The sequence below is a fragment of the Alosa pseudoharengus genome, unplaced genomic scaffold, assembly GCF_046254945.1.
Source record: "Alosa pseudoharengus isolate Yale_2024_CS ecotype anadromous, Long Island Sound unplaced genomic scaffold, YU_APseudo_1.1 YU_APseudo_1.1_scf_9, whole genome shotgun sequence".
Classification (NCBI taxonomy): domain Eukaryota; kingdom Metazoa; phylum Chordata; class Actinopteri; order Clupeiformes; family Clupeidae; genus Alosa; species Alosa pseudoharengus.
The window spans coordinates 17,254,595-17,282,543 of NW_027468881.1; the positions used below are offsets into that span (position 1 = coordinate 17,254,595).

A 27,949-nucleotide genomic window follows, 5' to 3' on the forward strand; every position below is an offset into this window, starting at 1 on the left:
GGTCTGTCACACTCTTTCATTAATATAATAGGAGAAAAATAAATAGAAAGATTTAATTCAGCATTGTGCATAATTCACTTAGTCTCACATCAGTCTCACATCGTGTGTGCAAGAGCTGCTGAATCCGGAACAGTCACTGTGTGAGAATGATTTATCACCCTGGATGATCTTTCCAATTTCCCGTGCATGGTTTTAATTATAACGTGTGTTTGAGGTTTATTTACAGACGGTCTACACACTGCACTGTCACGATGCCAGATTCTACAGCCCGATACTCGCACACACTGTGCCATGAACCAGACCACAGACAACAGAGTGGCCTGGTTTTCAATTTCACTCCACAAGCGTTACAGCCCCTTACTAAAGACATAATGATTACTAAAGACTGTGCTGATCATACCAAGGGTTTAGGTGAGCACCTCAGCATTTTGCAAGATGGGAGGGGTTGGGGTGGGGCTGTTGAGTAATATGGCCACCGGGCCCAACGTCGGCTAATTTGTAGTTATCTGTACAGACGGAGGCGCCGCTTTTCACCTGCTGTGTTATTTATGCCTGCTCTGCATATTCACTTACCTGCAGTAAATGTTTCATGCTCTCATGATGTAACAGGCCTCTCCAGACTATCTGAGGAGACGCCTCTAGACCGTAGTCTTAGCATCTCTCTTTCCCCTCTCGGGGACGTGCCGCCTGGTGTGGTGCGGTGTTGGGTTGTGGGGTGGGCGACCTGTGGGGCCTCTCGTCTTACCTGTGCGGGTCTTAGTGTTGGTGAGGATCTCCTGAAGCCGCTCCTGAAGCTTGTCCGCCCGCTTCCTCTCCAGGTGGAGCTGCCTCTTCAGGTCCTTCAGCTGCATGGAGATGAGAGGAGACAGGAGAAGGAAGGGGATAGAAACAAAGACAGAAGGCATAAAGACACATAAAAACATGATAAAACATGAAAGGGTGAATAGAGAAGTGGAGAGAGGAGAAAGGAGAGAGTGGGGGAGAGGAGTTTTGGAGGAGGGAGGAGGGGACAGTGCCAGGTTCCGGTTTCTGTCAGGCCTCCACTGTGTCACACCTAAGTGTGTGTGTGTGTGTGTGTGTGTGTGTGTGTGTGTGTGTGTGTGTGTGCGTTTTGCTCGCTGTCGAGTGACATGAGATCAGGTGCCATCAACACCCCTGTGAGCCGCACGAGTGCCAGAGACGGGAGACTTCCGCCCACCTGCCATGTGAGGAGCGCGCGAGGTGGAGTGATGAGACAGCACGGGGCTCGTGGGGTAAAATGAGCACCTGAGCTGAAACACCTGGGAAAGGCATCCTAGACAGGTCCTGTGCCCCGGGCTCAAAACCTAATGACACGGAGATGAGCCACCTGGCAAGTGCTTATCTCACCTTACCTGTGCAGCCAGGTACGTGTGCGATCACTCAGATAAGTCAACATTGTGGTGTGCACATCAGGCCACATCGAGGCACACCATGTGAGAGACCAGGGGGGTCTATTCCCTGCGCTACCAGATCAGGTAATGCAGTGAAACCAACCTTCACGCAATGTCCTTCTCATTACTGTAGTCCACTAAATGTGCTGGGCCATTTTTTGGGCGTGGTGTTTACTAGAAGAGCTTAGGTAGATCACTTAACAGCGTAATTAGCGTAGGGGCCGATCAGGTGATGAGTATCTATCTACCTGACACGTGCACAGAGCACGGGAATGAAGGGAACAAAAGTCTCTTAACGAGGACCACGAGGAGTGGACGAGGGCGAAGAGTGAGGGACCGAGAGAGAGAACCAGAGAAAGGAGGAGTGCCACCTGCAGCCTAACGGGCGAAGACTGAGTATAGTAATCTAGTGTGGTGGAGAGAGGGAAGGGGAAGGGGACACTGTTTGAGGTGGGGTAGGTGCACAGAAGCCATCTGTAAGTCAATGTGTCAATTTCAAAATGGAGAATGGAAATACAACAAGAAAAGGAGCTGACTCATCATCGCTCTCCTAACCCTTCCCCCCCCCCACATCGTTCTCGCTCATCTCTCCTTCTTTCACTCTCCCTTTCTTTCCCTTTCTCTCTCCCTCTCTCTGCCGTCTTTGTGGACGGCCTCCACTTACCGCAGAGCTTCCCTTTTTCTCCAGGATTCTCTGTCCATCCACAGTGTCTTTAATCTCCTGCAAGGCACAGACACAAAGAGAAAAAGGAGAGAGAGAGTGTGAGGGGGGAAGAGAGAGGGAGAGAGAGAGAGTGTGAGGGGGGAAGAGAGAGGGAGAGAGCGAGAGGGAGAGAGAGAGATAAGAAAGACATACACACAATGGAGATAAAGGTCTTCCTTTAACGCACTGTTAACATGGCTGAGACAGGGGTTCGTTAAAAGACCAATTTTGTAAGTCGCCAAAAAAAGGCGCTGTGTCTCCAGGGGACTCCTGGCAGCAACAGATGTATCCATGGAGAGGCGGGGGCATTGTTCTGCCGCTAGGAACCAGGAAGGCTGTTCTGAGTCACATCGAGGACAAGTTCAATGAACACGCCCCCGCGCCAAGGGAGCTAAGTAGCTTCCATATACACACGAACACTGGAGTGTTTTAATACGAAACCTTAATATTGGGTAAATCCAACCAAAGAAACTGGAGCAAAGCTATTTTTAAGACGAGCTACAATTACAATTACGTTTAGAGCCTTAAACAGGTCGATAAATGTACCCAAAAAATTTAATCATCTGTCACTATGAAGAGGTACGGGCAGCCGTGGCCTACTGGTTAGCACTTCGGACCTGTAACCGGAGGGTTGCCGGTTCGAACCCCGACCAGCAGGCACGGCTGAAGTGCCCTTGAGCAAGGCACCTAACCCCTCACTGCTCCCCGAGCGCCGTTTTGATGCAGGCAGCTCACTGCGCTGGGATTAGTGTGTGCTTCACCTCACTGTGTGTACACTGTGTGCTGTGTGTGTTTCACTAATTCACGGATTGGGATAAATGCAGAGACCAAATTTCCCTCACAGGATCAAAAGAGTATATATACTTACAGTATACTTATAGAGGTCTGTTTGTTATGTCTATTTTTTGTTGTGCAGTCTCACACTTGATAAGAATTTGAGTTAGCCAAAAAGATTAGGTCTACAGTTTCAGTTTGCACATACTCTCAGATGCGTTTGAATCAACATCGTTCAAGAGTGCATTCATTTTCAGTGCAGGCTACATATCATTTGTCTTTGGATCAACATGATTCTGGAGTCCATTCACCTAGAGCAGACTGCATATCACGCACTGATGAGGAGAGTGCACTGTCAATGACTTTATAGAGAGGATACATTAGTGTCCTGTCCAACCTTTCTGGTCTAATGGATTCACTGCTTTATTAATCGCCTTATTAATATTTCCAATAACCGTACCAGAGCGGCTGCATGCAATAGCATGTGTACAATTCTGTTAAAATTCACGCACTACGGAAGTAAGCACAGTGCACTGCATTAAAGTGTACTAACGGAAGTATGCCATCTGAGATCTATAGCACTATATATAAATAAAACTGAATTGAATAGAACATAGTCAGATTTTACTGTACTGTACCTGTTTGAGTTTAGCGATGGAGGCTTCTTGGACTTCCCTCTGTTTCTCCACCTCAACGAGCTGCTCCTTCACAACTTCCACCTCTCCCTCCTTACCCTGTACAGAGAGATGGAGCTCATTTATAGCACTATAAGAATAATCACTGACCTCATACATATGTACTTCAGCCTATACTTTTAAGCAAAACATTTATTATGTTCAAAAGTACAAAGGTAACGATGTAGTACTGTACATGCTCATTCAACGGTTCTGCAAGAGTTCATGCTGGTACATTTAAGTATGCCATGCTCTTTTCTTAACACAGGTTCAGTTTCCTCCTGAAACTCAAAGGTTGATGTAACTTCCTCCAGAGTTTACAACGTAGGTTAGGTCAGTGCTGTCCTTAGACCTTCGACTCAGATGATGTTGCTGATCCACAGTGAGCTGATCAAATTCAACGCATGCTTAACCAGTCATGGCTCGCATAGCCTTCTTGGAACTGTTAACTTCTACGGCCAAAGAATACACTAGGTCCTCATTTCTGGGGTGCAACTTGAGGCTCTAGTCATAAAGCTATTGGCTCTAAAAAACACATGAGGCATCACTGACAATAACTTCTTTATTTGAGTTTTGAGACTGCACCTACACCTCTGTGGGCTATACATCTGTCTGCATATGTGCTTCCATCTCTAATTCTATCCTTAGAAAAGTAAAGGTCCATGTCACAGCGGTTGCTTAGTGTGAATTTCCACTGCATTAGTAGCTCCCAGGACCAGGCGGAGTGATGAATTACTCTCGCGTGTTCTCCAGTAATTACTTTCACTACAAGGCAGCGCGTCCGAATAACACATGAGAAAATAAATCAGCACCGGTGCTCTAAAAGTCCACATTGCACATTCATCGTGAGAGGAGGAGTTCTATCAGAGACGGAACTAAACTCTGAAGCAGAAGCTATGTAACACAGCAGGGTACCCTGAGAAGGGGGACTGAATTAGACATTTCAGTGTGATTATATGCCATCCAGCAAGACCAGAGAAGATTGGCCAATGGGGTTAAATGGGATTGTTAAAAAAAGCAGCAGATAGTCATCGGACTGAAATAGTCACCCATGTCACGCCTTTCTCCTCAGCTGCAATGCTGCACTCAGCAGTGTATTGAATCTGTGTGGGCCAGCCCCATGGGTCTGTGTGTGTGTGTGTGTGTGTGTGTGTGTGTGTGTGTGTGTGTGTGTGTGTGTGTGTACACATGTTTGTCCTGTAGCCTTACATACGTAAGCACTTTTTGTGTGTATGTATGTGTTTGTGTGTGTGGTCAGCCCAACAGTTGTTACACACAAATGCACTTCTTCTTCTCACACGTGAACTTTGCATGCCCTTTTCCCCTCTTCATACTTCATGTGTGTGTGTGCGTGCGTGCGTGTGTATGTGTGTGTGCGTGTGTTGTTTGGGGGTGGGGGGGTGGGGGCTCATACCTCTAGCTGGACAACATGCTCCTTCTGAAGCTTCTGGATCGCCTCCTGGTGATCTAGAGTCTTCTTCTCTATGCTCTCCTGCACACACAGAACAAGCTGTTAGAACCCCCTAGAACAGCATGATTGCTGTTGGCCTCCACTAGAAACCCAAATCCATAATTGATAGGTGTTCAACCAGAGGTCATGTGAGCCACACACACAAAAAAATAATTTCAACAATGAAACACATTGTTTTGCCGTTGGAGGGCACATTAAAGCCTCTGCATAAAGAATGCATCATGATCCAAAGGGGACAGCTTGCAAACAGTGATGAAATCATGCAGAAACCAATAGTGACATCAAGTGGCCAGACGAGTAATGAGACAATTTCCTGTTAATGCACCTCTTGTGACAGATCCAGTCTCCTACCAGGAGCCTTCATCTAGTGTCTTATGGAGGACTGCAGGTAGAGGCTTTTAGCTCAATGGAAACTGAGCTCATGATACCTGGTGTTAGTTTCACAGTTCTCTATGACTGAATGCACACTATTGAGTAAATATAAAGACATATTACAACATCCCTAAATCGCAGCACTCCAGTACAGGTCTCCTAATGTAGCTTACTGTAGCTAAAGGGCCCAAGTGCAGGGTTCAACATGATCAAGGGCCCGCGGCCCTGGGGCAAGTGAAATGGTATGTCAGGCAAATTAGTTGGCCAGTTCTGCCAGTCACCATCACGAGTCAGCTCAGCGTGTTCTGTAAGGGATAATGTATTGTCCGCTGGTAATTATCAGAAAATAAGTCCCGACAGGGAGAACAGGACCCTGACGCGCATTGCTATAAGCGAATGGACTTCTTGCGGAGAAATATGAAAGACAGCAGTCATTATATACTTTGCAGCGGTGATTATATAGATTTAACAAACCTCCGAAGGTTGGGAAGGCCCATTCATGTGAATGGAACTTTCTGAAGTAGTGCAATAGTGTAATAGTGTTATTTCTTTTGTATGACCATAAAGACCACTACACTCATGTCTCGGGTTATAACATGGCTCATGATGATTTTTGTCTTGAGAAACTTACACTAAAACAATAACCATGACTGTCACACAAAGGTCTGAGATCAGTGGAAGTGGGTTTGTACTGTGTGTGGTTTTGCTGTGCTGCGTTACCTCGGCCTCCTTGAGTCTGCGCTCAAACCAGCCCTTGGTGCCCTCCATGGACTGGACCTGGGCCTGGAGCTCCTCCACACTCTGCTGCAGGCCCTCCAGCTCTTTGGTACGAGCCTGTGGGGCAGGACGCACAAGCACAGGGTCAAAATAAAGAGAGTGGGACACACACACCACACAAACACTCACACACTCTCTCCCTTTTACTGCACTGTCTAAGAGCTAGGAAGCTGTCCTCCTTTGTGGATGTTAGCAGTTGAAAATTCTGTTCTGGGAAGACTTTTTAAGATTTTTTTTTTTTTGAAGAACATAGAGGTGGTACCCCTATGCTTAAGAATCAGACATCATGAGAAATGGTTAAGAACACAGTAAACTGAGCAGACATCCTCTTCACCATCATATGTCATTCATCAGAGAGGCCTATGGGAATTCTCAAACAGGAGATCACATGTACAACTTTAAATTAGGTCTTGAACATTATGCAACCTCAAAACCCCAAGGATTCCCTAAAAACTTCTACACCGCTATGTGTGATCACAGAGCTACATTTCTCTTCAAATCACCCTTGGCACACACACACACGCCCACACACACACACACACAAAGAGAGTGTCCGAGCCACAAGTGTGCGAGCGTATGCGGCAGGAATAACCCAATTACTGCGATGCAGCGTAGCATGGCCTGGCGCTGCGATCCCTCACGCGCCGAAGAGGACACAACAGTGCTGGCTAACAGCTAGCGCTCTCCCCCAAAAATCCACCCACCCCATCCCCCCACACACTCACCAGCCACCTCATGGCCCCTTGGCCCCCTGGCCCTGAGCCCCACACTGGTCAATTAGCCAGACTGATGATGGAAGCCTGAGCCAGGCTCAGAGCTGGGGCAGACTGTATCCTCTAACTATCGTCACACTCTCCAGGGAGTGGGGTGGGTGGTGGGGGCGGGGGGCCTGAGGGTGTTTTAAATGAGGGTGTTCTAAAAGTGACTACATGCAGCACTGTTGGTTGCAGATCATGTACGGTGTACATGTACAGTAGTTGTTCTGAATTAAATCAAAACGACTGGATTCTCAGAAGCGGTCATGGTCTCCTTAAACCTCCTTTTCATAACCTCCTGCCAGTTCACTATTTCCTGTGTCTCTCTCCATCCCGCTCTCCCTGCAACACATCCCTCCTTCTCTGCCCTCCTATCTGAACTCTGTGCATCTCTATACTGACTGACCTCTTGTTCACTCACCCATCCATCTGTCTGTCTCTCTCCATCCCTCCCTCCCTCCCTCCATCCCTCACCTTCTCCTCCCGGAGCTGTGTCCGGATCTCCTCCTCCCTCCCTCACCTTCTCCTCCCGGAGCTGTGTCCGGATCTCCTCCCTCCCTCACCTTCTCCTCCCGGAGCTGTGTCCGGATCTCCTCCTCCGTGCGGTTCTTCTCCTCGTGGAGGCCGCGGAGCTCCTTCTCGTAGCGGGCGCGCACGCTCAGCACCTCCTTCTCGTGCTGCAGCCGCACGTCGCTCAGCTCCTCCTTGTGCCGCGACTTCTCCTGGGCCATCTCGATCGCCAGCTCGTCCAGCATCCCCTTGCGCTTGTCCGCCGTCTGCGAAGGAGGAGAAATCAGAACAGAGTTAACATTCCACCTGTTCGGAGAGATGTGGCTCCAGGTTAGCATTGGTCCACAAGAAGGTACACCCAGGTATGGGTCTGGCCTGGGATCATTTCCTGAACCCACTCTGCGTCGCTCTCCCTTTCTTTTCCAGTCAACTCTCCACTGTCCTGGCAAGAAAAGCTCAAATCTAAAAAATAAAAAAAAATCTAGAAAAACAACATTCTATCTTTTTGCTTCATTTGAGTGCTGGTAGGAAGTAAGTGAGGGACTGCACTGGGGAGTAGATCATTGTTGTTTTCACACACCGAGTAGAGTTGGCTCACCGAACTCTCGGCCTTGTACTTGTCGTTACATTTTAGAGGTTGCTGTGCTTTTGAGTCAAAAGTTATACATAAAAGGATTCTTTTCCTCTTTTGGGAAGATGGTTGAGACAGACTTGTTTCAACAAAGAGAGAAGTTTATGGATTTAACATTTAGGTTCTCATCAGTGTATTCTGCTGGTCTGCTGTCTGGTGGTGTTTTCCTTCTCCTGAAGTTTGCACACTCTCTGGGGAGTGTGTTTTGGGGAATGTTTAGGGTGTGAGAGTTCTTGTTTATGTTACGCAATGTGCTCTTGAGGAATAATGTTGTGATTGAGACAAGAGGCCCATTTTACCTTCAGTCTATGGATCACAGGCCATAATGAGAAAATTCCGGCCCTTTTTTCCAGAGACTGGCTCTAATGATGCTTTCTTATCAGGTGTGATCTTGTGGTGGGGTCAGCAGGACGGGAGAGCAGTTTCAGAGAACTTTCCCTTCTCTTCACATACCCTAAAAAGCAAATTGTTACTTTTCCCCTCTCAATTACTGTACATAATTTTAAGCACATTCATGTTCTCTCTCTTATATAAATAATTAAATAAAACAGCCCTGTTGTACCTAGACTCTGGCCGTGCACCATGGATCATTTTAGCCTACTCGTGCATCATCAGCACGCCATTTTATCTGTTCCCCAACTGCACTGAACCGGTGCACTTCCACTGGCCCTGCTGATGCTGATGCTGGAACTGTGGTGTCAACTTGCATTTGTTGCCAGGGTCACAGTGGGATGGTTCTCCTCTTTAAGAAAGAGAGAGAGAGAGAGAGAGCAAGCCCTGGAGCACTGCAGGAATTTGACTGCAGAGAGCACGACAGCACATCGGGGTTAAAGGTCTTGGCTTTTCCTGAAACCTAAAATAGATGTGAAATTAGACGACTGCTTTTCTCTTTTTTTCACGCTGATTTTCCAACCGGAGGATTCATCTGCATATAAATTATATTTTCATCAAACGAGTCCGGTCGGAACGGTTTTGGTCTTATTTGAATGGAAATGAGGTGGGTGGTGGTGGCGGTGGGGTGAAGCTGTGGCTTAATCCGGTGGAAATGTGCCTCATTTCGAATGAATTCCACAAAGACCTGAGAGCTAATGGAGAGGTGATTATGGTCAAGAGTTCATCAAATCCATCGGACACGCCAGGAGATAGCGGCTCACGGGCCACCAGCTGTGCGCTCAACATGGACAAGTGTGTGGATGTCTGTTACTTACTAAAAATGGAGCCCTACAGTCCAAGTTTATGTGTGTGTGTGTGTGTGTGTGTGTGTGTGTGTGTGTGTGTGTGTGTCTACCCTACTGTGTAAAAGCATGTACCATGAATGAAAGGAAAGCATGACTCAAAGATAAAAAATGAAGAAGACTAACAAGAACCTTATGGGTGTGTGTGTGTGTCATTGTAAGAAAGCGTCAGGAAACAAAGCCTCTAGCCCTAAAACTATATTATAAAAAAAATATGACTAACACCAAGTCAGCTCAAGGTGGGTGTGTGAGTGAGTAAGTGAGTGTGAGAGTAAGTGAGTGTGAGAGTGAGTAAGGGCCCGTCCCATTTCTCCCCCCTTAAAACTTCCACTTGGTTTTGATTTCCGTCAACATTAAAGCCCCCTCGACAAGGGAAGTGGAGGGTAAGATCTTTCCCTATGAATTGGGACACCACTATATGCAAATTAGCGTAGCGAACGTGCTCACCTACATCACGCGCAGCGCCGACGTGTCTACCGGTAGTAGCCTGCTACTATTTTCATTCAGAAACATGCCCGTTCCAGCGGTCATTGTTGTGTGGGCTGTGCTGGTTTATCTACGTCTGGATAATCAACAGATATTTGTGTTCATATGAACGCCAGAACACATACCTTAAATATTGACGAATCTACCCAGATCACATATATAATGTTATTTGATGGGCAGACTCTCTCAAAGCACTCAGCAGATATCATGAACATCGATAGCTTTGTGAGATATTTTCTAACATTAATGTTCAAAACTCAACAGTCCATCAGATGTGCATCAAACTAACATATTCCAACATATTTCGAAATTTTAGTAATGGGACACCCTAGCCCTACACGTGCACGCGCAAAAACGAGGGTTAGGGCAAAAATCTAGGGGTAGGGGAGGTATTGGGACGGGCCCTTAGTGAGTGTGAGAGTGAGTGAGTGAGTGAGTGTGTTAGGCCAATACCTTTTTGGCTTCCTCCAGGTCCTGCTGTAGCCTGTCCTTCTCCTGGCCCAATTCATTCAGCTGTTCCAGGAGTCGACTGTTGGCCCGGTTCGCCTCCTAAGCAGACAGAGAACAGCACTCAGCCCTGAGTGACACAGCAGGCAAAACTACCAAGTGAGAGAGAACGAGAACTTCGCTAGGGCTGCCAAAAACACAAACAATTCAGCCCAGACCAAAAATAAATGCATAATTTTCCCCCCAATTTAAATCCTAATTAGAAAGGATTATGTGACAATGCCCGCTAATTAAATTCACCCTGCTAATGTAAAAAATACATATTAAAAATTCAGGTTCTGTTTCTGCAAGCTGATAACTCAATTCTCTGGCCCCTGACTTCGGTCTAATACCTTCCAGTGGTAAAATTAAAACCTGCTTGAACGATTGCTGAAGTCAGTGAGATTTCCGACCGAGCATATGTGGCTGCATGCCCTGCAACCTTTCATACAATATTCATAATCTGTAAGCAACATTCAGAAGTGACAACAGCTGGCTAGATTCTGACGACTTTCGTGTTCTTGTTAGTGCTACCCTGCCCTAACAGCGAGGCAGCTGTTAAGGCAAGCTGTCAGACAGCAGATCTTATTAAACTGCACACAAAAAACTGTTTCAGTTAAAACCAAACTTTAAAATAAAGTAAAATAAATAACCATCCATTTCTCTTTTTCTTACCCCTTTTCCAGATGATTTTGCTATTGTTTCATTTGTTGCAAATCACAAACAACCTTTGCAAAATATTATTATGGCAATTATAAACACATCCTGGCTGTCACACAAAATTGGGAGTTAATGATTTAAGCAAAACATGTATAGCTGCTAAATCCTGGCAAGAAACATTGCGACTGCTGAGATTAATCGCTACACTGGGGCTGTTTTCTCCCCGCTCTGTTCCAATGCAACACCTGCTGTGGAAAGCCAAAAGTAAATTAATGATCCATGCCCAAGAAGAACTTAATGTATTTAAAGGATGCAGTTTTGGAGGTTTCTGCAGTTTAGTTGGTGCCTGCTTAGTACCTTCAACACAAGGGACACCAGGCAACCCCTGAGTCTCATACAGGCGACACAGCATCAGTAAATGCGTCAATTAGGACCATTTGTTTATGTTTGCAAGTCATGCTTTTAACTCCAAGTCTCAAGGAATTGGTAATCTAACGGCAGGCTACGTTTCATTAGTGAATGCCTGATCTTAGCTGTGCCAGGTATAATGAGTATTATGCACCCATCAACTGGAATGCATCTGGTTATCCGTGAAAATAGCATTGCACCTGTAGCTGGTTACATGAGGCAACTAAACCTAAGAGTATAGCACTGACTCAGATCTGGATCACAGCTCACAGCTGCTCTATTAACAGGAACCAGGGTTGTCTCAGGACTACAGCTCATTGCACATAACCAATCAATCAAACAAACATACGTGTTTATCCTGAAAGGCAACAGATGTGGAGTTGAAAGAAACAAGGGGATGGTGGTCTCAGTCCTGGAGCTAAACAACAACTCTCAATTACATCAGGGACTTCAGCAGTGGATGTCTTGCAGTGTAAGCAATGCCTTTCCAAGGTAATGGAGGCAGACTACAAATAACAACCAGAGGCTCTCCGAATCAATCATGTACCACCAAAGTGATGCAATGTTCATACAGAAAACTCAGGAGCAGGGGAGTGCCCCTATGCTAAGAGCCAGTGAATTTTAGGAGGTCACAGGGACATGTTAGTGTGCTGGACACCATGTGAAATGAGGGTGAATTCTGACCTGTAGCTGGGAGTTGAGGTCGTCCTTCTGGGCCATGAAACTCTCCTGGTCAGTCCGCCTCTGCTGCAGCTCTGCATTCAGAGCCATGTTCTGGTCACGCAGCAAGTTCATCTCCTGAGTCTTAACTGTCTGAATCTGATCACACACACACACACACACACACCACACACACACACACACACACACACACACACACACACAATCAGACCAAGAGGCCTAGAGGTCTGAACTAAATCAGAGGTGGAAGAGTATCAGAGAAAAATGTCTCTCCATTACTATAACTAAATTGATTTGAGAAATCAGTGCTTTCCAGTGTCAGTGACACTAAATGAGTGTGTATTGAGTATCGGAGTGACATTGTTTGGGTTTGTGCATTGAGCTTCATGATGAAGAGAGACAACTGGACTTTCAGATTTTCAAACCTTAAATTTTCCACCTATGACTGAAACATTGATGATGTGATGGACGAGAAATGCAATTGGACGAACAGAGTGAGAGTCAAAGATGACTGCAGGTGAGTTTCCTCCTGGTGCACGGTGAATTTGATGCGTTCTTCCCGTGAAACCAAGCAACTACAAAAGAACAGCTAAAACAAAGACTTTTGCTATATGCTGCCACAAGGAATGAGTAGGTGAGAGGGTGAAAGACTACCACAGTTTGGTGAGAGGTGAGAACTACTTCATGCCAGAGGGATTCTGATTTTCAACTTTACAGCTGAGAATTGGTGAACAAGGAGATGGTGAACTTACAAATGAATTAGTGATGAGAAGAACAGTGATGGAGCCACACACCAGGCGGAAAGTGGGTGATGCTATTGGTGTGTGTTAAAACAAGCCATCTACACCTGGTGATTGGGCATGATGACGGAGGGGTGGTGCCCAGGTGAGCAGCAGCACCTGGACGGAGGCGTGAGGTGGTGGAGGTGGTGGGACTAGCTTGGCCCAGTGGGCAGTGGTGTGCAGTACCTGTTCTAGGGCGGCTAGGTTAGTCCTGAGGGCGTCGTTCTCGCTCAGCATGCCCTCCACCTGCTCCTGACTGACCGCGCTCTGACACGCTACCTGCAGCCACGGCCGCCGCACGGACCAACGAGGAGGGTGCAGGAAGGGAGCGCGAGGGAAAGCGGTGAGGAGAAAAAAAAGGAATGGTGAGGGGATAGAGGGAAAGAGAAACGAAATGAAAGGGAAGAGAGAATATGAGCACAGGTGGGCGAGGGGGAGATGTTGAGATGGCGGTGGAGGGAGAGAAGATGAAACAAAGTGGATGAAAGGGGGCAAAAAAAAAGAAGAGAGCCACAATAAAAGAACAGAGAATGAGTATGAATATGGGAGAGGAGATGGGGCAGGGGGGTGGAAAAGTGTCAAGAAGAGTGAATGAAGGGGAGAGAAAAGGAAACACGGGGGCAAATAATTGCAAATTACCAAAAAAAAAGTCAAATTTGGAAAAGTTCCGGGGAAGGGCAAAAGAATGGGCCATTGGGGTTCACAAAGGGCAGGATGTGAGAGTGATGCATGATGGGAGGTCCGTGGAATCGGGAGGAGGAACAGAAAGACAAAACCATATTGAGAGGAACGGGGAGGAGAGAGATAAGTACAACAGAATTAGCTAGCGCCAGGAAATGAGAGCACTGGCAAGCACATCCTTAAGCCTTCCAGTAATACATCAGTGCATTTCCACTTAAAGAAGAAGGGAGAAACACCCACACCCACTCACACACACACCCACACCCACATACACACACACAGATAACTTTTCTTCTTTATCACTCGGTTTAGTCCACCTTTTGCTTAATTAATGTCAGTGACTCCTGTGAGGGACAGAGTGACATTTGGAGGAATTCAGGCAGAAGGTGGGGGCCATCCAGGAGCAGTTATTACCCTCACAACAGGCCTGCTCCCACCAGAGCTGCTCTAGACAGTACCCTTACACCCCACTTCCCACACGCACACACACACACACACACACACACACACACACACACACACACACACACACACACGTAAGCTCTTCACTCACACTAATCCTTAATTATTTAGCCGATCTCTCACTCGCACTTTCATTAACGGTCAATTAACTAGTGCAGACTCAAAATGTAATTTAAAAGTTTCTGAACTCAAGTTTGGGCAAAGCCATTGTAGGGGTTGAGAGGAGAAAAATAGACATTTTGGCCGCGGGAAACAATGTCTTTTAAATGTTGTGGACAGTTCGCTCGGGCGCAAAAAGTGCCTCGCTCGGGGATTTTGACTTGCCTGGCGCCAGTAAAAAAAGACTTAAGACCAGGCAGAAACCAACAACACACTCCTAGAACATTTCAGTCAGCATCCCCAACACAGTATAAAGATGAAATGCCACTGAAGGCCTTTCAACGTGACTGCATTTTTTTTTTTTTTTTTTTATCAGGACATCATTTATGTAGTACTCTTACATATTCACTAACTACACAGAAAGAAAGAAAGAAAGAAAGAAAGAAAGAAAGAAAGAAAGAAAGAAAGAATTAATGAATGTGCAATCTGCCGTCACAGGTGGCTGGGATGTGTCTAACCCCCTCGCTCCGACACAAGCAGAGATTAGCACAACTCCCTCCGTGAGAATGATAATGAACACCTGTGTAACGGCGCAGACACTAATTGCTAACTGTGGACTCCGTGGTGTGTGTGGCGCATAACTCAGAACGGCTCCGAGGAGACTAGTTCAGCTAAGTGTTCCATTTGAGCACGGGTGTCTGGGAGCCCCCTAATGACTGTGGACAAGTTATATGGCTTTCTGAACAAAAAGAGAGAGAGAGAGAGAGAGAGAGAGAGAGAGAGAGAGAGAGAGAGTGTGAGAGACAGAGAAAAGAGTGTTTGCAAGAAAGAAAAAAAGAAAGAAAGAAAGAGAGAGAAAGAGCGAGAAAGAGAGAGAGAGAGAGAGAGAGAGAGAGAGAGAGAGAGAGAGAGAGAGAGAGAGAGAGAGGAAGCTAATGGCAGAGGAAGAGACAGGCAGCAGGAGAGGCCTGAACTCAGTGAGCTTTGTGGGGGACCAGCGTTACCTGATCCTTCAGCGTGTGCAGAGCCACCTCGTGTTCTTTCTCTTTACTCTGGAGCTGCTCCTTCAACTCGGCTATACTCTACAAAACACACACACACAATCACATTCCTCCCTCGGACAGACATACAACTTTTACCTTACCACCTGCAATCTCACATACACATAAACGCACACACACAAAATCACATTTCTTACACACACACACACACACACACACACACACATATGTATATATACATTTAGCCTCCCCCCCTCCCCTCACAACACACACACACACACACACACACACACACATACATACATACATGGTGCCAACGGCGACCCCAGCCCCCTCCGCCCTCATTCCAGCCCCTGGTGTGACAGTGACTGATTCTGCAGTGGGCAGCCCACCATAAATCATCCAGAAATAGTGGCACTGAGGAGGGAGCACAAATTGAAACCCTGACTGCAGTCTTTACCATTTCCCCCTGAGGGCTGTGACGTGGGTATCATTACACTCTGCTTACCTGCTATTGACTAGAGGAGGAACACACATCTACATCGGGGGGTTTGGAGGAGGGGGGCATTCTACATTCTGTCAATTTAACTACCAAGTTTTAACAAGCGTGTCTGTCTGTGTGTGTCTGTGTGTGTCTGTGTGTGTCCCACCTGATTAGCCGACGTGAGGTCTGCCTGCAGTTTCTGAATGCGGATGTTCATGGACTTCAGCTCCTCCTCTTTCCTCTGCTGGATCTCATCGATCTTCGTCCTGATTCGGGAGCACAAATATGTCATCCCTCATGCGCCACCTGCGACAGCGCCCTATCGACTCCTCTCCAAAGGCCACATATTAAAAACACTTATCATGGCATCCCAAACTAGACAGCCCACTGATGCCAATGTGGCTTCAGTTCTCAGCGGAGAGCACAGTAAAAGCACATATTAATACACAACCGTATGTCTACAGTCAAGCAAACATTTCTAATGATGTTGGACTCAAAAAATTAGTGATAGGAAGACATTTAGACATATCTGACATATGTGTCGAATGACAGAAGTTATATAGAATGTCAAAAAAGGTAATTTTAGTGCAGAGAGTTTTGGAGATCAAGAGAAAGTAAAAGCAGGTTAGAGGACTGTAATCTCAGTCGATACATAACAATGGTATTGCACCTTTAGTATTCATATCCACATGCCTGAAACATTTATCAGCCTGTCTCATTAAGGCTGCCACACCATGGCACTGTGAAAAACTCTCACAGCCAGACTAATGTGGCAGAAACACCTTATCAGCTGTGACGTGCCATGGTAAACACACAACATCAGGAAGTAAAACTTTATGGTTGAGTGAAGAGGAAAATCTAGAGCCACCAGGTCGTGGGAAATATTATACTTTTTTTGGGGACTGCACCATGTCAAGCTCAAGAACTAAAAGCCATTAAATAAAGGAAAGAAATGTCACTGTTGATATATGGAGGAATATATGGACACACTTCAACAGACAGAGTGAAAACGAATGAATGAAAAATGGATTACATTGTTTGGTGTGGTTTTTTACAGTGTTACCTGCTATCATTGTAGAGAACCTCCTTTTCGCTTTGGAGCCGCAAAAAGCTGTAAAGAATTATAGAATAGCTGAGTGAGTAATATTGACGTGAGGATCTCTTTAGCACATTGTATTTGTTAACATGAATACATCACTATATCCAATACGAAGACAGGCCTGAGTACCGTTGATGTTTTAAGATGGTTAACTTCTGAAAAGGATTTATGTTCGTTGTGGGTTTCCTGTGCATTGCAGAGTGTTGTCCATGTTCATATTTAGAAACATGTTTGTGGTCTTTGTGTGAAACGGTCTTTGGTCTTCACAGCAGATAACCCACTGTGTGTGCGTTTGTGTGTGTGCGTATTTATGTGAAAGCAAATGTGTGTGTTAGTATCTCTGGTAAGTGGCTTCTGTTTGTGTTCTAAAGTGATTATCTGTGTCTGTTTATGAGTTTGTGTGAGAGAAGATGACTGTGTGATTGTGTGAGAGCACATGTCACATTGTGTGTGTGTGTGTGTGTGTGTGTGTGTGGTGAGTTGTGAGTTGTGGATTGTGGGCTGTGCTATTTGCAGACGCAGCAGATGACACTGCCCTGCCACACTGCCAACACAACAAGTTCAGGTTCAGACTCATTACTCTCGTCTGCTGACGGTACACTAGGGCCACTGCCCTGGTTCCGCAGGGGACCCCCACACTCCTCGCTCCTCTCCCATCCCACCGCACCCAATCACCCGGCCAGTCCCACAGCACAGAGAGAGGGCCTGCGTCACAACCAGCCCCTAAAAATGGACCCACGTTCAGAAGGCAGGAGAGGGGGTGAGCTGCAGACCTGACCGGCCGCAAGTGATCCGTCACAGATTAGCACACAAGTCAGAAGGGATTTTTTCTTTTTCTCTCTCTCTCTCTTTCTCTCTCTCTCTCTCTCTCTCTCTCAAAAAGAAAAGAAAAACTCAGCTACAGCCCATCATGTCTGGGGGGCAAAAATGATCCATTAACCACCAATCAGTGGAAAAGCAAACAAAACAAATTCATGCTCCTCACAGAAATAATAAGTTGCCTCTCGGAAGTATTCTTTCAATGATGACTGTTCCGGATCCCACCACCAGGTGTGACTCGCATACAGATGCAGAATCTCATTATCCAAACTGTAACCTAAGTAAGTCAGAACACACACTGTGGCTAAGCGAGGCATCCTAGCAGGCTGCACCATCAGCACAACCGTTACTCACCTCTCCTGCTTTTTCTTCAGTTTATCCGTGAGCTGAAACAAAGTGACAAACAATGCTGTTCACAAATCCATAGCAACAACTACAACACCAACAGGCACAAGCCAGCATGTCAGGAAATGCGGATTGAACACAAGAGAAGGCCTGAGGTTACCTTTGCCAGTTCCTCATTAAGTTTGCTCACGTCGGCCTGCTTGGAGGACTGGTGGGGAAGAAAACACATAGTCAAACAATCACATAAATAAGTTATTTTTTTAAAAGAAGTATATCAGTTCTGCATTTTACTGTGGGCGAGCAGATTAAGTTTTCTGTGTAACTGGGCTCACAGTGTTTCGCAGAAGTTTCATGTGCCCTAGGTGGGGGTAGGGGGTGGGTCCTCACCTCTAGAGTATGGAGCTGCCCTTTCAGCAGGAGTTTCTCTTCCATCTCAGTCTGCAGCTTGAGTTCAACCTCTGATGACACACACACACACACACAAATTCAGCATCAGCAATACAACACAGAAATTGTTGCTCAGCAATACAACACAGAAAGTGTTGCTCAGGCGATGACAACACAGGGACATTTTTGGAACAAAGCTGCCGAGTGGTAGCCTGGCCAAGCCCACCCAGATGTCCTTTCAGGGAGACGCTAGTCAGGAACACCATAACTCACTAATGTTTCGTCGGACCCCAGATACATTGTTTCCTGACTGCCGATGCAGTTTATTGTCAATTTCTAAAGTTTGTGCGAAGTAGGAAGTAAGGTGTATACCCGTCACCATGTTATTGTTGGAAACATTTCCCAATCGTGAGTCTGGAATGTGAATGAGTCTGGTTTTTACCAGGCTAGTTGAGTGACACTAATACTGGGAAACACTGTTTACCTTGACCAACTTTAATTATCTGTGAACAGCTCATCATGTTATTCCAGTTAGAATTAAAAATCATGTCATGTGACTGCCCAGAAATATTGGTGAAAATGCTGCCCCCTGTTGTGTTCACCAACTTTTTCAAAAGACAGTGTTTATGCATCATTAGTGCACTCTCCTTGTAATCACAAAAAAAGTGAAAAATGATAAATGCAGACTCTGTAATACTGTGTGGGAAGTTATGTGTGTTTGTGAATAGATGCAGCAGTCAAGAGAAAGTGCACTGAACAGTGTAATCACTGGTATTCTGTGACGTCAACAAGACCAGGGGCGACAACTCCAGCCAGCCAGAGGCCGGGTTCAACTTCCTAGTCAACTTCACAGAAGATGCACTGAAGTTAAAGTGTGTGGGGGGGGGGGGGTAGGTAGGTACTCACCACTCAGCTCATTCACCCGCTGTTCCAGGGTAGCACACTTCACCTCTGCCTGCACTCCAGACAAGGGGAGGGGGGAGGAGGGAGGGAAGGAATGAAGGAAAGAGGAGGTTAGGAAGGGACAAAATCAAAGAGCAAAAAGTCCAGTCAAAGTTCAAATCTGAATCTCATTGAGAGCTTCATAAGACACAAGAAGCACAGTAAAAGGATCTGAAATCACAGACCAACCCTTGTAAACCGGAATTTCTTGAATTTCCCCTTGGGGATCAATAAAGTATCTATCTATCTATCTAAACACTTTTTAGCATTCATTAACCCTTAGAACCCGATTGACGCAAAGTGCGTCAAAAAACACACCCTTTCTTCTCTGTTAAATTGCTCCGGATCTGTTTATCGCACCTTATGAAACCTTTATTGCATGACAGAGCAGAAGTGGGGCTTTCCAAAGAGACTACACACTTGTCTGTACGATCAAGTATGAAAACGAAAAAAAAAACCATGAAATTAAATGAAATTGCATTATATTTACAGTCTATACTTCTCTGCGTTCACCTGCGCACCCATTACTCTCTTTTGAATTACTCGCAAACCCGGGATCGCATCGATATGGCAAGCATATCAGATGAAATCATCATCATTTGATACCAAGTACATGAAACAAACGAAACGAAAATAATAACTTCATATTGCTGGACTCATGGACGGATTATGAACTTTCGGGCCCCTGGGCCCAGATGTATTAAGGGCTCCCCACTAATTGTCGCATATGTGGAAGGGGGGTTTTTGTTTAATGTGATTTCCTGTATTCTGGTGCATTTTGGGGATGGGCAATACTAAATTCCATCAGATTCATAGCCTACATCCTGATGTGTTGATATTGAGGCAATGATTCTATGCAAAGGCTTGGGCTTCAGGGCCCCCTCACACCTTGGGCCCCTGGGCCTGGGCCCGGAAGGCCCGTGCAGTAATCCATCCCTGGCTGGACTTACCCCACGTTTTTGTCTGTTTTTGTGGCAAAGCATGTTTATAATCCAACGCTATCGTGTGTTTCTCTATGGCAAAGCATGTTCATAATCCGGTTTTGAGATCCTAGCAAATTCCTGCATGGCATCCAATTCAAGGCTCACATTGCATCCCAATTTGTTCAACAAAGAAACACCTTTTTTGCCTGTACTTTGTTCATGGCAATGCAGTAAAAAGTTGAGAATCATCATTAGTGCATACACCATAGGCATGCAGGCTAACACGCAACCTCGGGTCAAGTCAGGTCAGATCAGTTCGTGTCACAGATATGGAGCGCAGAAAGGTAATTTTTCATCACTAAATAAAAAATGGCATTTATTTCCGTAAATCACACACCACATATTTCTGAAATTGCTCAGCCCCAGAGTATCCCTCCAACATGGCAATTATATTGCCCGTTTCAGGACAGTCTGCCCTACACACACATGAAATGCATGTAGAGCTATGATCTTGCTGTGGTGAGATACATGACGAAATATAATTTTTTTTAATAATATGCTTTTTATGTTTTAATTCTTTAAAAATCAAAATCAAAATCAATGCTAGTACTAATACATGAAATTATCTGGATCTGGATAGCCTAGATCTGGATAGCCTAGACTCGGCTAAAAAAAACAATATATAATATGTGTGTGTGGCACACAATGACCAGAATAAATCCTTATGAGTAAAGGTAGTGAAAATGCCTAAAAACAGCTTAGGGTTCTAAGGGTTAACAGACTTAAGTGGCCGATATACCCGACGTTCCCAGTGAGTCTGACGTGAAACATCAGACAATAGCAGGCTGACATGTCAGCATTTCATATAGCCAACATCCTAAATAAACTTAAAACGCTTATTAACGCATACAACGTGAATGAAAGTAGTCTAGTAAAATAATGAAGATAAATTCTTTGGGCATCAGAGGGTAGGTGGTTTGTAGTAGACTTGGCAACTAGTGTCGCGTGGCCAAAGCGCAAGTATAAATGCTTATAGCGCTTTGGTGACGTCTCACACTCTGCACGCAGTGACCAATGCGTTGAGTGTGTAAAAGCCTTTAATCCACATTTGTCTTCCTTACCTGTGCCAGCCTATCACTGTGACCAGTCTCGCCATCCTCCATGCCCACACTCCCGCTGGCGTCAGGGTGCGGCTGCACCCCATTACTGTCAACAGCCCCATCTATCACCGCCACACTGCCGTCTGTGACCTCGGCTCCCCGCGGACTCTTCAACTGGCTCTCCTGCCGCTCTTGAAGGACTGAGTGGGAACAAACAAACACACAAACAAAAACACAAACACATGCATGATTGAGAGCAAGCCTACACATGAAAGGCAGGCTGGGGAGCCGGGGCAGAAGGGAACATACACAAGTATGCACTATGAAAGAGCTAACCCTCTCAATTCACGGACTCAATCAGCAGTGCAAAGCTGCTACATTCTGATGCTGACAGGGGTGGTTCCAGGGCGAGATCGTAAAAAAAGGCATCTATCTGCTTTTCCTGCTGTAATGCAGCAAGTTTTAACCGTTATCTGGCCCCAGCAGGGTGGAGTTTTAAAGCCTTGATATGTAGTCCGCTTCACGGGGAATGCTGACACACCAGGGTGCTTCAATGTCTGGCAACACAATAGAAAACTCTGGAGCACAGTCCATTTAAATCATTAACACGTTATTATAAAAATCACCCAGTGAAACGACTGGCCATTCTGTACAGCCAAACACCACTGGTACACTAAACAGCAGAACCAATCCATACTTTAAGAGCGAGCATTACAGTTATCGCTAGAGGGGAAAAGAGATAGTCTTCTTTTGTGGTTGCAGCCCATTTATCATGATAACAGTAGTATTTGCCACTCTGTATGGTTCAAGTAATCCATGGCTGAAATGCTTATACAATAGGTTAAATAGTTAATGCCTGTTTATCCCAAAACTTCAGCGTTGCAAACAGAGCTGGAATTTTACGGTGGCCACGACACGCTGCGTTGACCGTGATGCTCCTTTGACAATCAAAGGTTCATAGGCCACTGTGGCCTTGGTGCCCCCTTATTTCAATATTCTGCTTTGTGTCCGACTAATAGCGCTTTTAATTTGTAGCCTATGGCCTATCGAAATAATCATAGCAATTAATTTAGTCTTTGATGCAGTGGAGAAAGTGACTGCACACGGCAAAAAAGTCCAACATTCAGCAGCCAAAAGACAAGGCAAGACATTCAGATATTAGGTATTAGATGTCAGACCCATTAGAAAGCATTCTGTGGCCTAGGGCCGTAAAGTTTTGATTGCTTTAGCAGATCGCTTGAGGTCCTTAGAGCCCTTAGAGCCCCCGTTGCTGCCCTGTTGATGTCTGCTGCTAACAACATAATGATCCATTCCCAAGGTATACCTCTCCTTTAAGGTATACAATACAAAATATCAGTGTTTTACACTGCTTCTGAAAGCTGCCCAACAAAAAATGAACACAAATAATCCTCCAGATAAAAGTTAATACACTTTAAAGCTGTAAATGTGTCTTTGATCGACTTGGTTTTCAATTAATTCAATTTCTTGTTTTAAACATTTCATTTTCAGTCAGTTGTTTTGCTCAGCCAGCTCAGGTGCATTTGTGTAAAGAAAGCAGCACGCCTCTGCCCAGGTACCTGCAATCTTCTTGAGCAGCGCCGAGTTCTCGGCCTGTAGCCTGAGCAGCTCCCCGTCCACGGGCCCAGGGGAGGACACGGGGCTGGGGGCCGTGGCCTGCAGGCCCTTCCCATCCCGCAGGGACTTGTTCTCCTGCTCCAGCTGCTCGATCTGGGAGCACAGCTACGGTGAGAGCAAACACAGTGGAATTCTATCAAGACCTTGCGCCAAATGTTGGCCTACAGGTTGTAGAGCATAAAAAAGATACCAAAAGATGTAGGATGTAGGATATGGAAGAGTAGACAAGAGTGCTAGGATTGGGAATCGACTCAGACAGGTCAAATGGTTTACCCATCATGAGCTATAAATTAATGAGTATTCCAAAAGGATACATTAACATACATGTCTCCTATAAGCACGGTGACACATTTTGGGAACATTGGTGAACTAAACTAAATATTAGTAAACAAAACTTAAAATGACATATCTTGCCAGTATAATTATTTATCCCTTTATAAACCAATATTTACACAATAAACAAGCAATATTATATAAGTATATATGTATATAATGGTGGATGTGTATGAATTAAAACTGCATTCATATTTGTAATCTATTGTGGAATGTTTAGTTATGGGGGATGAAAGAGGTTTGATGTGTGCAGTGGGGATGAGTGGGGTAGTCAAGTTCCAGCACCTTGGACAGCTCTTGCATGAGGGTGCTGTTCTGCAGTCTGAAGTCATCCTCCTGGCTGTGCAGCTTCCCCTGAAGCATCTCATTCTCGCTGAGCAAGGCATCCACCTCCTGCGGGCACACAGCCAGGATCAGCTCAGGGCAGGGGCCGGCAGAGATTACTGACAATCACCGCTCCAACACAGACCCTGAGCCCTCACATTTCACAGATTACTGACAATCACCGCTTCACAAAGACACAGTGCTCATGATGATCAACCCCCTAATATGCAGATGGAAGGAGAGGACTCACAGAGAGACACAGCTGGCCATCACAGCCAAAAAAAGACGCATTCAAGTTTAACAATGAAAGATTATGGAGAATTACTGACATCACAAGAAACAACTGACACTTGGCCTTCTTATGGACTCAGATATTATCCTCACAATTAGAGATGACTGACAATCCCTTCTCAAGGCATATACTCAATCCTATTTCCTCACAATAACAAATGACTTAAACCCACTACCAAAAGCAAAACAGACTTTCAATAAAACATAGCCTTGCTCTCAGCCTCTCTTTGGTAAAGAAACAAACACATAAGTTAATATACAGATACAGGAACAATGTACGCACATGCAGGAACATTTCAAAAATTGTCCATTACTGAAATGGACACAAAGACTGCTCATAATTTCTCTTCAAAACAAAAAGAGAAAGACAAAGGTGGTTAAACATCTATCCACAGGTCAACTGATGTTCTCTGTTCTGCTTCTATATGTATTGTCTCATTTCCAACTGAAGGAACTGAACATAAAAACTTGCGGCAGTCACAGCAAGAAACTACTTCTCTAAGTTTAGACTGTATTATACATAAACAAAATATTTGAAAAATATTTTGAATGACTGCAACAGTTACAATTCCAGAGGGATTGTCAAATAAAGTCAGTATGAGTGCATCACTGCGTCACCTGAGGCTGCACAACACTGTGCAAGACCGAGCTGAATGAAAATTGCTTCATTTATTCATCTGCAAACATTCTTTAAAAACGTATTGAGTTAAAAATACTCTTGACACACATGTAAATAAAATCAGTATCCTTTATCAAGCTAACTGAAAAGCCTTACCTGAGCCTTCTTGCTCTTGTTCAATGCCTTTGGGTAAAATAAATAAAAACAAAATGTGGTGAGAGTAAAATCTAGGGCAAGTCAACAAAATCTGAGTTTTATTAGATGTATCTGCATCAACATTTATTTCATTACCAAATTGGACTAATTCACTCTTGACCTACTCTACAAGACACATAAAATTGATTAGATAAATTATTATGTCATGACCTACATACTCTTTGAAACAGCCATTGAAATACTGAGCAAGTCTTTCCAATTGAAGGGACTGTATATATTTACCTTAAGCAAACACTATGACTATATTGGTCTTGGTGGTCACTGTCTCATAATTTATTAAACACTCTGAAATAAATGTATCAATTACTGGTGTTCATTAATACTAAGGGAAGTATCTTACCTTCTGTGCTTTGATGTAGTCCTTCTCCAAGGTAACGTTTTTCTGCCTGACATTATTGAGCTCTGCAAAAAAATAAAAAAAAGCCATATTAAAAGAGACAAAAGAAATCTCCTATAATGATCCACTCATGCCCAAGAAACTGACTAGCCTACATTTTAGAACCATTTACTTGCAAGAAGTTACACACAGCATGAGGATAAGTCAATTTCACATTCCTACTTGTGGTCTACTTTAACTTCCAAACATAAAAGCATTCTCATCATTGATTTCAAATAAAAGATTAAAGCATTCAAAGAATACAAATGATTTTCATAAAAAGCACAGATTAAATTCAATTCAAATTCAATTCAAAAAGACAAGCAAAGACGTGGATAAAGCACTCAGCTTGTGAAACAATATCTACTGGATGAAATATGCGAACAAATGCTAAAAAGTATGCCCATTAACTAAAAGTGACCATAGGCCTACCCTGATAATAAGGCACAAACACACAGTAGGCTAGTGGCTCCTTACCAGCAGAGTTCTTCCGCAGGTCATCCGAGAGTTGGTAGTTCTGCGTTCTTAGCTCCAGAAGCTGAGCCTGAGAACAAATGTTCAACATGTAATTAGAACAGTAAAGTGAAAACAAGTTTCAGGGTATCCATATGTTTCATGTTCAAATCCATCCACTGATCAATGTGATTTGTAGGACTGAAAGTGTGGTCATCACTTCAAATTCGGTAAGCTACCACTAATTGCAGAAACACACTGTAGGGAGCAAACACGTTAATTAAGTCACTCAATTCAAAGCAGGAGAGATGGGCCTAAAGCTTCCTGAGACATTTTCAAACATTTTCCCATCAGCAAGTTTGCATACCTCCAGTATTAATTTTTGCAATCTTGCAGGAAAGCTAGGTTTTCCGAAACGTCATTAAGCGCTGACTACCAATTAAATGCTCCAATATCTGGTTCGGTTCCACCTGGGAGTTGGGTTTCACTGCGGGGTTCAAATTAAGGATGTCAACAAACAGCAAGCTGAGTGGCATTTGCTACCTTGCTAGTTGGCTAACTTTAGGCTAGTAATAGCTGACCAGACAACTAGCTCGGGACTAATTAGCTACATTTTGAACACTTCGACTCCTGTCCAGACATTCTTGTCTACAACCTGGTGAGGTAGTTTGACATTGAAGCAAATATAAATTTCCCCTGATTCAACGTGACACCTTGGCCTTTTGCATTTTCGTGCAAATGCCACAAGCTAGCCAGCTTCCAGTACGCAGGTAGCTAGCATAGCTCTCATCCTAAATACATTGGATTCAATTGAGGAAGTGAGCAAGCAAAACATCCGCTTGCTAGTTAGCAAGCCAGCAAGCAAAATTGTGATATAAATGTATTTTCTAACATTACAGTTTACGGTTTTCAAGGACACATAAATACATAACCAGAGTCCCAGTGGCGTGCGTTTGTGACATTCGAGATTTTGCCAATTTCGCAAAACTATCCCTTTAACTTATTAAGGTCCCTTGTTACTAGCTTAGTAGCAACACCAGCTAACACCGCTAGCCATCTTGCCACCATCATCACAGGCTTGTCAAACCACCTCTCTCCGTCTTCAGTCAACACTGTGTACGAAATGCCAAGGCTTTTTTGGCCTCTGTGTTTCATGTGTCATTTTTGCAACCAGGCGTACAAGTCAAAAGACAACCCCAGGCTACAACATTAATCTAAACATTTAGCAAACAATGTGTGGAAAGAGCATGGAATGCCTGTCAACAAGGTCGGTTACCTGCATTCGATGGAACTCCTCTTCCGATAGTGCCTGCGCCATCTTCACTTACGGAGCTCGGGAAGGACTAACGTTACCAAGCGGTTGGTCCTGGCGGCGGGGGTCAAGCCTGGGTGAGTGAGGGAGTATGATGGATATTAGCTAGTGAGCAATTTAGGTTTGTTTTAAGGTTGCTCGCCATACGAAAAGCATTGTTTAACGTCTATGTAGGCTACAACCAGTTCCTTTGCCAAACTTTTGGGAAGCGCCCTAGCCTACAATGCCAGACAACATTAATAGCCTAGAAGTTTCCACTGTAAACACTGACATCTGTGCAATAAGCAAGGTAATGTAGTGATTGCACCTGTCCTGCAGATGGAGGTAAGACCTCAAACATTGCAGCAGACCACCTGTCACTGAACTAAACACAAAATAGCTCGCTCAACCTTTGCATTGGTCACGTGTGTTCATGCCCACAAAGGCATAGGAAATGGAATAGAAAAAATGCCAGTAGTGCCTATTCCTTGTGGAGAGCCTCCAGGTTTACGTTTATTATAGAGCTAGGCTATTTAAATGCTGGAGGAGGTGTGTGTTCCACACAGAGTAGACGAAGTAGCCTACACAATGCTAAGTGAAAGATGCACCTTGTCAAATATTAGGCTACTCCAATACAAGTGAAAGTTCCTAAGTCAGATTTTTAGGCTACTTAAGTTGAAGTAGCCTAGCCTACAGAAGTACTTGCTTTTAAAAATAATTAAGTAGCCTATTCAGAATTAGGCCTACAAGTATTTTTCCTTTTTAATGTATTGACTGTATGTCTATTCATTAATAGGGTATGCATCCTTTGGTCGGTGAAGTGACTTTTAGTGCCTTACAGCCAACAAAAACACTTTACCTATTTTCACAACTTTGCAACTGTTCAAATAGATGCAATAATATAGTATATAATATAATTTAAATTATTATTCATTCTCTGATCTAAAACATTCAAATCTAAAACATTTTCACTGCCGAATACAAAACCAGATAACTCAATTATGAATAGATTATTTATTGTTTAATAAGGCTAGAGATCTAGCTATGTGGTGAATGCCAGGTGATTGTCTAATTTCAATCCATTTTTGCAATGATCATGGAGGGTAGCCTGGTTAACATCAGACCACTTCTCAAATCTCAATTGCTAACAGGTCCATCTGCGTTCTCCCAAAAAATGAACTTCAAGATGGTCTATTGCATTATTGCATTTAAAAAATCAAATGTGGTTAAAAGTAACGAGTAATCTCATATT

General features: G+C 44.5%; 1 protein-coding gene across 2 annotated transcripts in view; it reads right to left on the reverse strand.

The window, feature by feature from the left end:
- Positions 1–27,095, reverse strand: part of gripap1 (GRIP1 associated protein 1) — a 50,850-nt gene extending 23,755 nt beyond the window's left edge. The window contains exons 1-24 of one of the 2 annotated variants that reach the window (XM_076276897.1): positions 27,026–27,095; positions 26,683–26,791; positions 25,431–25,497; positions 24,918–24,979; positions 24,518–24,544; positions 23,413–23,520; positions 22,737–22,899; positions 21,181–21,359; positions 19,101–19,149; positions 18,195–18,265; positions 17,968–18,015; positions 17,817–17,848; positions 16,608–16,655; positions 15,711–15,810; positions 15,064–15,141; positions 13,004–13,096; positions 12,039–12,173; positions 10,254–10,349; positions 7,502–7,714; positions 6,127–6,240; positions 4,978–5,055; positions 3,528–3,623; positions 2,077–2,133; positions 746–845 (exon numbers count right to left, since the gene is read on the reverse strand). In XM_076276897.1, the coding sequence (XP_076133012.1) occupies positions 746–845; positions 2,077–2,133; positions 3,528–3,623; positions 4,978–5,055; positions 6,127–6,240; positions 7,502–7,714; positions 10,254–10,349; positions 12,039–12,173; positions 13,004–13,096; positions 15,064–15,141; positions 15,711–15,810; positions 16,608–16,655; positions 17,817–17,848; positions 17,968–18,015; positions 18,195–18,265; positions 19,101–19,149; positions 21,181–21,359; positions 22,737–22,899; positions 23,413–23,520; positions 24,518–24,544; positions 24,918–24,979; positions 25,431–25,497; positions 26,683–26,724 (2,056 nt within the window). In that variant the 5' untranslated portion in view covers positions 26,725–26,791; positions 27,026–27,095. The remainder of the gene's footprint in view (positions 1–745; positions 846–2,076; positions 2,134–3,527; positions 3,624–4,977; positions 5,056–6,126; positions 6,241–7,501; positions 7,715–10,253; positions 10,350–12,038; positions 12,174–13,003; positions 13,097–15,063; positions 15,142–15,710; positions 15,811–16,607; positions 16,656–17,816; positions 17,849–17,967; positions 18,016–18,194; positions 18,266–19,100; positions 19,150–21,180; positions 21,360–22,736; positions 22,900–23,412; positions 23,521–24,517; positions 24,545–24,917; positions 24,980–25,430; positions 25,498–26,682; positions 26,792–27,025) is intronic. The other variant, XM_076276898.1, reaches the window with a different exon arrangement.
- Between the last annotated feature and the right edge of the window lie 854 nt (positions 27,096–27,949).